Source organism: Triticum dicoccoides, chromosome 7A (genome assembly GCF_002162155.2).
Source record: "Triticum dicoccoides isolate Atlit2015 ecotype Zavitan chromosome 7A, WEW_v2.0, whole genome shotgun sequence".
Lineage (NCBI taxonomy): Eukaryota > Viridiplantae > Streptophyta > Magnoliopsida > Poales > Poaceae > Triticum > Triticum dicoccoides.
Genome location: NC_041392.1, coordinates 162,454,200 through 162,464,880, shown reverse-complemented (window position 1 = coordinate 162,464,880; position 10,681 = coordinate 162,454,200). Strand labels below are relative to the sequence as shown.

Below are 10,681 nucleotides of genomic sequence, written 5' to 3'. Positions count from 1 at the left end.
CACCCACAGTCCAATGGTCAAGTAGAAAGAGCTAATCAAGAGATCTTGAGAGGCATCAAGCCCCGGCTCATGGTCCTTTGCAGAGAATGCCGGGTTGTTGGGTAGAAGAATTACCATCTGTGTTATGGAGCATCAATACAACACCCAACAGGTCAATAGGATACACACTGTTCTTCATGGTTTATGGAGCGGAGGCAGTTCTCCCCAGTGATATCTGTCATGATTCACCTCGTGTGACGGCTTATATTGAAGCAGACAACGAGACAGCACGGCAAGATGCTTTGGACCGGTTGGATGAAGAGCGTGACATAGCAGCCGCCCGACCGGCGATTTACCAATAGGACCTTCGTCGTTATCACAGTCGCCGAGTCAGAACCAGAACCTTTCAGGAAGGAGATTTGGTGCTTCGGCTCATCCAAGATCAGACTGATATGCATAAGCTATCCCCACCTTGGGAGGGGCCTTCCGTGGTCAGCAAGAATCTGCACAACGGGTCATACTATCTGATTGACAATAAGGACTCACGTACATCAGAGGAGGAGACCAACAGGCCGCGGAACATAGCTCATCTTCGGCCTTATTATACCTGAGCCATTGGTTCTACTTATGTACATATTACGACAATGTATATATTATGATTAAATATAATAAACTGGAACCTCAGCGAAAGCGGGGTATCTGTTCTTTTACATAATGTGTGGTTACACGGAGTTGTTCTAAAGCGGCCTCCGGTTTACCCCTTGAGTTCGCTTTTTAAAAGCATCATGTTATATCACTTGGAGGTTTGGTCGTGTCCGAACCAATACCATACCTCTTGATAGGCGAGAGCCACCAGATCACTTGGGGACTTGGTCACGTCTGAACCAGTCATGCCTCTTGATCGGCCTAAGGCCACATAATCACTTGGGGGCTTGGTCGAACCCGAACCATTGCCATGCCACTTGGTCGGCATAAATGCCACGGTTTCATTTGGGGACCTGGCTGACAAGAACCATAGTTACACCTAACGGGAGCTTGTTCCTCTTCGGCCATGGTAACGCCATCTGATCTGCTCAAATAAACCTTTTCTGCAAACGGTTTTGTCATTGCTTCTGCTTCACACTTTTCTTTGCAAGATACTTTTTTTCTTTTTATTGTGTTTTTTAAACCGACAAAGTTTTCAACCAGTCAATTGACGGAACACGGTTCACGTCAATCCGGAGACTATTTTCCCGGTTTGATCTTTTTTGTTAACATCCTCTTATGGAGTAACACGGTGTTTATTATAACCCGGTACGGTTTACATGGTAAACCAGCGTCATATATATACGGGAGCTGTTATCTCCTCCAACAGTATGGGTTTGCAAAACTCTGCTTCAAGATTGGCCAAGCCAACTTCACGCTCAACGATGGCAGGTATTATGTATCTCAAAAATTTGGTCATATAATTAAAAAATTTGGATGTTTTGATTTCATATATGCAGACATCATATTCCGCCTGATGGTACAACCGCGGTGGCACTTGAAGAGTTTTTTATTGCAAAAAGTACTTTGGAAAGTTCATCACCATAGGAAGAACAAATTATGAACGAAGGCATATCAATATCAAAAGGATCAGCTAGCCTATTACAAGGCAACACGGTGCCCATAATAATATCATTGTTTTTTGCAAAGGAGAAGCAGTTTTAAACTGGCTTCCGGTTCAAGCTTGGTCACCAGCCTGGCCTCATGGTTGTGGGTCATCCTGCGCCGCTTCAGCTTCCGTTTCTCTACCCAGTGGTTGGAAATCAACAGTTGTCCAGTCGATTCCCATTAATGCTTGAAAAACAGGTTCATCATGGATCAGCAATGACGGGTCAATATCGGGAGCGTAAGTATGCTTATGGATTGGAGGGATCAGATTTTCCGATTCGTGGATTGGTGCAGCTATTCGGTTGTTCTGATTGTCATATTGGGCTTGATAATGAGACAAGTCTGCTTCTTTAGCCAATTGACAAGCTAGCGGACGCACCTCCCGATTTATTGCTCGCAGATCCGCTTCACCAAACTCTGACCCGTCTTCCTTCAAGCTAGGATAGCCCTGAGCCGCTTCAATAGGATCAAAATCCGGCACCCAGGCTTTTGCCCGGATTAAGGCATTGATCGCACCGGTTCGAGTAGCAGATTTCTTCAGCTCTTCAACCAGGGCAGGAAGCACCGACAGTTTCATCAGAGTGTCTTGAATCAAAGCGGGCGCCGGTTTGTTATGGGATGCGGTACAGATGATCCGTTGGGCACCAGTATACAGTTATTCAACCAATGTATAGGCGGCTTTCAGTTTCTTCCGCACATCTGACCCCAAGTGACCAATGCGTGTCCCTGAAATATCATAAAGGGTTAATAAACCGGCAGCTCTGTAAGAAGGCAGAGTCAATTCAGAAGTCAAACTGGCTTACCAAAGATAGCAGTGGTCATGGCATGCACGTGCCGCTTTATGCTGGTCAGTTCATCCGCCACTGGTTTTAGTGCAGCCTCGGCATCCTCGGCTCGTTTGATTAAAGCGGAGTTTTCAGTGGCCCAATCTGCCCGCTTCTTCTTGAAGCTCTCCTTAAGCTGTTCCATGGTGCTTAAAGCATTGGCTAATTCCTCTTTTGCTTTAGAGGTTTTAGCTTGTTGGGTTTTCAGGTTTTCTTGGATATCGGTGACTTGGCTTTCTTTCGTCTTCAGCTCCACCTGCATGCAGACAGTTATATGCTTCAACAAAATTGTACAAGGATTGAAGTACCAACCACATAACAAGTTATGCACTTAGCACTTGGGGGCTAATGCATATTCGATCTTCATCTTTCAATTGCTTACAAAGTATTCAACTTGGCACTTGGGGGCTAATGGCTATTTGCTCATATATATTCTGATGCGGCAATCTCAATTACTTAAAGTACCGGTTTAACTACGCTAAGTTGAACCGGCCCTTGGGGGCTACATCGGCGAATTTCAAAGCATTAAGATTTATAATAGTAAGTCCCAGTTTGAAAGAAGATTACAAATCGGCCCTTGGGGGCTAGGAGAGTCAGCAAGTATTGAAGCGTCCAAGAAGGAAATAGCATATGGAAGTTACCTCGTATTTATCCTTCATCATATTAACCAGACCGGCTTCATAGTCACGACTGGTATACAGCCGGTTCAGGTAGCCGGAATGGATATCTTGGGCGTTCAGAGCAGTGTAAGTCGCCAGATCAGCATTCCACTTGGCTTTACCAAAGGTAGCAAATTCTTCCTTGGCAGAATGTTTGGACAAAGCAACAGGATTGCTTGGCTCGGTATGGCCAGTGCCAGTAATGACAACCTCATCCTCCTGGGTATCGCCGGTTTGCACTGGGGCTGTTGGCTTGTCAGTAGGCTTTGCTGGACCAGTGGATCTCTCAATCCGGATGGAGCTTGTGGGCTGATTGACAGGACCTGAGGCATCAGTAGGTCTCTCTTCAGCAATAAGATCGTCGTCTTGCTTCGGTGGGTCATTGGGTATATCCTCAGGAATAGCCGCTTCTGTTGTCTTGCCCGGCTCAAGGATGACATCTTCTTCGGCCGCTTTGTCCAGGCGAGCCTTCTTGCTTGGCCTAGGTTTGGCCCTGAAAAGAATAACAAAATCAAATACAACATATGTTCTAAGGCGATGTGCTGCAAATATTATAATAAGTATAGCTTACCCAAGCACCGTTTTGAGCGGTGGCAGCTGAGTAGCCGATGACTCGCCAGAAGATGAGTGGGAAGTAACCTGGTAATCGGAGTCATATGGATTAAGAGGTTGACGAAAGCAGCCCGCTTTAGGACAAGCACTGACAAGCAAATTAGAGACCTCTGAACGGCGTTTCCAAACCGGACTGTTCGGTAAACCGGCGGAGGTAACTACCTGGCCGCTGTGCCGGGTTGTGCGACGAGCTTCGTGCTGTTGGGTCTTCATAAGAAATTTGGGATCCAAATAAGTAAGAGGATGAGAAAATTTAACTTTCCGGTTTGCCTGACGGATTTTTAGTGAAGGCAAAGGTTCTGAATCGGAAGAGAGAATAATTACCTCTGCAGCATCAGCGTGGGTGGCTTCGGCATCATCCTGACAAATATCATCATCAATAAGACGCATGAAAAATAAGCCAAGTGAGTCAAGCTCTACCTCAAGGTCTGGATTATCCACATCATCATCAGGGGCCGGATTAGAGGAGGCAGTAATTCTTTTCCTGTGGGCAGTCTTCTTTACACCTTTAGTCTTTTGCCGGGTTGCTCTTTCCGGTTTGTCTGGCTTTTCTGGTTTCTCCTGCGGCAATTTCTTGCTCCAAAACGGATCATTGCCCTGATTACACAGACACTAATATTAAACAATGACCAGGTATATCAATAACAGATTCAGCAAAAGGAAAACTCAAAGTCTTACAGCTGGCGGTTTGTTGGTGGCACAGAAGGGAAGCAGGCCGTTTTTAGCACAAATATGTTCCGGTTCATTCAGCATCTTATTCACAGCCTCTGTGATTTCTTCATCGGTAAGCTGGATTTTGGAATGTCGCAGTGGGTCATCAACACTGCCGGTATACTCACACATCAAACCGGAGCGCTGACTAAGGGGCAGTATGCTCCATGGTATCCAATAGCGAGCGAGATCAACCCCTGTTAAACCGTTGACCATAAAGGCTCTGAGCTTCGACAGTTGAGGAGCATATTTGCTTCTCTCCTGGGCAGTCAATCTTTGCGGAAAAGGGTGTGTATTGCTGAGCCGCTCCGGATGAAAGCCAGGCAAGCGATTCTCACCCGCAGGGGAGGTGTCTTTGCAATAGAACCATGTCTGATTCCACTCTTTGGGGTGGCTGTGCAGTTTGGCGTGAGGGTATGTGACTTCTTTCCTTTTCTGGATCGCCACGCCACCCAACTCCCTATTGGAGCCGGCAGTAAACTCAGTACGACGGTTTAGATGGAAAAGGTCTCTGAACAATTCCACTATGGGCTCCTCTTGAAAGAACGCCTCACAGAGGACTTGGAAGTGACACATATTTGTAACAGAATTGGGGCCAGTGTCTTGTGGATGGAGTTGGAAATCGGCTAAAACATCCCGGTAAAATTTAGAACCGGGCGGCTTAAAGCCCCAGGCTAAGTGATCTACGAAAACAACAACCTCTCCTTCTTGAGGAGTGGGAGGGCATTCTTTGCCAGGAGCCCTCCAATGGATGGTATCTTTGCTGCCTAAGCGCCGATCAGGAGTAAATCGTCCAACTGAGCTTCTGTGACGCGAGAAGGAACCCAATTGCACTCATATACTTGCTTGGCCATGATGAAATCTACAAGGTAGAAGATCCTGGTTCAAAAATGCATTGATCAAGGTACATTGGTATGTGCAATGTTAAACCGGAGACAGATCTATCTGAACCGGAGTTTTATGAAGCAACAACATCTGGCGGTTCAACAAGGGGACTAATGGCATATACCGGTTTGGCAATTTTTTCTACAAGGTTAAATCGCCTGGTTTAAACATTGAAGCAGATGAGTAAGTTTATAGAAACAGATTTCATAAGATTTCTCTACAGCGATGGATCTGAAGCAAGTTCAGATAAGAGATAAATATTCAGAGGTCCAAAAGGAGCAGTACCGAATCAATGAGCAAGACGTACATACAGATCTATGGTTTTGAGATGCGTAAGTGAAGGCGAAGGGTAAACAACTACCATTGCACAGAATAAAGATTTGCGGATTCATCTAAAGATCTATCGTATGAGCAAGAGGCAGACGATGACCACTGAAGAACTGTGAAACCCTAGGTCAAATCTGCAGGGGAAAGGATAGAAGATTTACCGGAGCTGAGGAAGACGCGGAAGGTTGCCGCGATACTCTGGTGCGCCCAGGATGATGCAGCAGCCAAGGTTGAGGCAGAGGTCGACAGCGGCGGCGGAGCTCTGAGGCTGGCGACGCGAGGAAGATGAAGACGAAAGGCACCAAGGGGAGAAAAGAAATGACCCTTCGGTCCTATTTATAAGGCAAAAGGACATGTGACAGGCGCGACAATCAAGGGGCCACGAACGGAGCTGTCGCCTCGATTTCTGCAGATCTATTAAACAAAGAAGCATAATGGATAGCTTCGGTATGACAGGTGACGTCACTCCGGTTTACAGCAATCAGAGAAGATGACATCATGGCGGTTTACCAATTTATGAGAAGATGTTGAAGATGAAGCTTTTTATAAAGGATTGACATGAACCCGTTCAAATCAATTTGGGGCCTAATGTTGGGGATATTACTGCTGGGCGTAAACTGTCCTATCTGGGTCGGGTCAACTTCATCAGTAGTTCAAGAGTGCTAAAGCCCAAGAAGGCAGATGAGGGCCTAAGGCCCGTAGTCGGTTCAAGACTTGTAGCTGTAAACCGGGATTTGTGTATAAACTTGTATTGTAAGTTAGGAATAAGGAGAGACCAACCCAGATACGAATATCGACCGGTGTTGGGACTCTGTGAACCTACGGGTGTCACCCGTGTATATAAGGGGACGACCCGGCGGCGGTTCAGAGACAGACAACCACTCGAGACATAGGCGAAGCTTGTTTGCTCCCTAGTCATCGAAACCCCATCAATTCCATCACAACTAGACGTAGGCTTTTACCTTCATCGAAGGGGCCGAACTAGTATAAACTCTCTTGCGTCCCTGTGTCCACTTTAACCCTTTCAAGCTAACCTGTCGCAATGGCTCCACGACTAAGTCCATTCTCTAGGACATCTGCCTTGACAATTCCACGACAGATACCATGTTGCCGCTTCGGATTTCTAGAGATGTAGAAGTATTGTGTGGTAAGATCAAATACCGTACCCTACTGATTTCTTATAACTTGGATCACAACAAGATAATTTTTGTCTCATTATATTGCCTTTAGCACTTACAGTATGGCTTTGCCATTTATCATCAAATCCACTAGGATATAAATTGACATACACATTCAGTTTCTTAAAAAAATTAACTGATGCATCTATTTTTTTGAAAGTGGACATAAGAGTTCATAGAATTGATGGAAATCCCATTAGATTGGTGCATGCCCAAATTCTATTCCAATAAAATACACATATGTAACCAAATTCACAATAGTACATCAAATATTCATAATTAAACAAAATAGTTTATTCCACATAGGTTTAAAACATGCATGACACATTGTCAAGTATTTAACAACGGATGGAAATGTAGCTAGGTATACACCAGTTGATGGTGCACATACAATCCGGTACAAACTCTCTTGTGACCATGATGAAAATAAAATGTAGTACAAACCAATATAGATGTTGGCATATATCAACTAATCTTTTGGTGGATGATTATTTTAGGCATGAACACATTTATATATTCTCGCGGATCATTTGATCATTAGTAGTTCCACATGCCGTCCATACCCATGTTGACCGACGAGATCTCACTAGAGATTGTTGCAACACCATTTCCTTGAATGTTGTTGCTCGTCCCAGTTAGAACATCCTCATCTGACACTATAGATGATGTACCGCTCCCAGGATCAACCCCGACCATGAAGCCCTGCTCTGCACTCATATGCATCATCTGCTGCTGCTGGTTGTTGTAGACTGACATTGATGACTGTGGCGGGGCGACCATCATCTGGTGGTGATGATTCTCAAAGTATTGGTTGTTCATCATTGGAAGCACCGCACTACCCATTATAGACGACTCGGCCCCGAAGTTATGCATTTGGTACAACGAAGCTGCAGGCAACGGCGATAGTGGGGCTAATGACGATGGCACATCATAGTCCATGAGAGGAGCCAGTGTATTAGATTCGAGGAAGCCCTGTTGTTGCTCTACCCCCATGGAATTGGGAATGGGCATGGAATATGAAGGCATCACCACCTTCCTCAGTCCAGTGCTCTTATGGAAGATTCTACAAATGACATACTCCTCCTACCAACATAGGTAAACTAAATCAGTGCTAATAAAAAATGGTGAGTAGCTGGATATTTATGTACATGCATATTCATAACTCATGAGTACTACTAGTCAAGGTTTGGAAATACCTTGGAAGACGCATTAATGGAGGCGGCTCTCACGATGTCGGTGGGTAGGTCTGGTGTGTGTTGCTTTCCCATCTCGAGTCTGTACTCATGCATGATCCAGTTTGTCTTCTCCCCCCTGGGGGCTCTGCCCTTATAGAAGACCAGAGTCTTCTTCATGCCGATGAGACTCATGGTCGGCGGGTGGACAATCTCCTTGTCCTTTCCAGTGGCCTTCCAATATCCAGCGTTCGTGGCCCGGTTGGTGCGTACCCCGGTGGGGTACTTGAGGTCCTTCTTGGAGAAGAAGTATTGGTCCTTCTCCCCCATATTTACATTATTTCGGAGATCCCACGGCTCGCATTTGTTTAGATCCACCTCCTCGATTACTGTAACATCGAAGGGTTTCTTCAGAACCTTGCGGACTAGGTAGAAGGTGATGATTTCCATGTCCGTTGGGTGAAACCTGAACCCCGCTGGCAGATTCAGGTGTTGTTGTTGTTGTTGAACTTGAAGGTGGACTGCCATGGGGGAGGCTCTTTCTTAAAAGGGTGGTGCGGTGGAACAAATATTGGGGGGAAATGATAGAGATGTGTGTATGTATGGAAGGAACTCAATGATATCTAGAGATATCTGAGGGAGGTGCTTAAATAGGACCGAATGCGTGTACTGATAAGAAACTTGCCAGAGAAGCGTTGGCGTTTTGGGGCTTTTTTTAATTTGTTCTTACTGGCAATGGATGGATGTATATGATTTAGATAGATAGATAGAGATAGGTTCCTAACCTTTACAACTGTGTGCTGCTTGTCTTGCTATGGGCACCATTCCCTAGTGGTGACAGGTGCTAGGTTTCTCGAACCTATCCATGAAACGTCATGCCAGATTGAACACTTTTGGTTTCTTGTCATTCTTGTTAACATATGCATATCATGATATTCCTTAATCTATTGCTAGTGCATGGCTTTGCGATGCAAAGCAAACATGTGTCGTTTACTAGTATCCTATGTATGCATTCCAGCCTATGCATTCATATCAATATACTAGATTTGAGGTGAAATATGTTGGTTTACATGTAAACCATGTGCGTTCTATAAAAATATGTGACAAGGAGATGGCTTTGATGGATGTATAATATGATGGGTACAACGTGGTACCTATGAGTGTCAGTAACAATCACATCTCTATCTCATCTACCCCCCATAAAAACAACACCTTTGGATTAGTTACCACCGGGTAAGGGCACTAGTGCTAAACACTACTGAATTCCCGCATGCATGTGCAGGATTGGTATAATTTGCACTCTATGGGCAAGCACACATGTATGTACAAAGACGCACGTCGCTGGTATCTGTCTAGAGATATAGATCAGTTTCTTGGCTTTACTTACTTTCCAGAGTGTCGTGTATTGGTGTAGGTAAGTATGCATGCCAGGATCGACCAACCTATTTGCTTTTGCTCAAAACGCTGGCACAAGATACATGTATCTACCCACGCCTCCAGCTATGCATGGTTATGTGCTTATCTTGCGGGCCAAAAGGGGGTGTTTTGTGTGCCACCTTCCTTTCATAAGGTTAGCCATTGTATATATCATTTTGTAGATCGACAATGATAAGATTTCTTTTAGGATACAAGTTAGATTTAAATTCTGGCAAGAAATTTTTAATATCCAGTCAACCAAATACAGAAATATACATTACACATAACAATCTCTAGTTCACATTCCTTCTCCTTTTGTGGATGATAAAATGTCACATATACACATAGAAAAGCTTACATTCATGACTACAATAAGATATGTATTGATATATGTAATTACCTTAGGTTGTAAAAAACGAATATATGGAAATATTACTAGCAATCTATTGTCATGGCAACACACATATTCTCTGCATTCACATTATATTCACTACTCATAACATGTGTGTCATCAATCACGAGTAATTTGGAAAATAGATAAAATAGTAAAAGTGCCTCTTTAGACAAATTCTAAAGCTTTTGTAGTTAGCATTTACCATATTTTAACTATGCATTGAAACGGGAAAGCAATGACATAACCTTTTGAAATATTGTGAGGTTGTTGCGAACACGGTAACAAAATTCAAGAGTAAACTGAAAAGAGAATGAGATGTAGAATAATGGTTGTTGGAATCAAGAGGACTAAAGTGTTCCCAAGGAGTCTAAATTCCCTACTAATATGCGTCTAACATGACCGATGCTTAAGCATAATTCAAAGTTTGGATTCCTAAGACACTTTATATGTTTCTACAAGTGGGCGGTACCTAGTACAAATACGAGCCTGCATGCAACAACCCTATATCCCACACACCAATACCATTCATCCCCAATCCAGATTGAATGGTATAGTTAAGGGTTTCGTTGTGGACCTGGCTAAAGCGGTCTACAATTATCCCCTATTGCAATGACCTATGAAGGACGAAGATAAGCACTATCACTATCGACCGCCATATTCTACCTTCACACCAGTCGTAAAGACCTTTCGACTAGAATAGTGATGTCCCACAATTATATGGGATCAATCGTAGTATGATACGTTTCCAACGTATCTATAAATTTTTATTGTTCCATGCTATTATGGTATCAATCTTGGATGTTTTATATGCTACTTTATATCATTTTCTCAGACTAGCGTATTAACTTAGTACCTAGTGCCAGTTGCTGTTTTTTGCCTATTTTTGGTTTTT

At 44.0% G+C, this 10,681-nt stretch overlaps 1 protein-coding gene across 1 annotated transcript; it reads right to left on the bottom strand.

The window, feature by feature from the left end:
• Positions 1–7,083: 7,083 nt before the first annotated feature.
• On the bottom strand, positions 7,084–8,582 carry LOC119330627 (NAC domain-containing protein 92-like). The gene is made up of 2 exons (XM_037603747.1): positions 8,004–8,582; positions 7,084–7,890 (listed from the first exon to the last, which is right to left on the bottom strand). The coding sequence occupies exons 1-2, from the start codon at positions 8,505–8,507 to the stop codon at positions 7,345–7,347; spliced, it is 1,050 nt and encodes a 349-aa protein (XP_037459644.1). The 5' UTR covers positions 8,508–8,582; the 3' UTR covers positions 7,084–7,344.
• Positions 8,583–10,681: the final 2,099 nt, after the last annotated feature.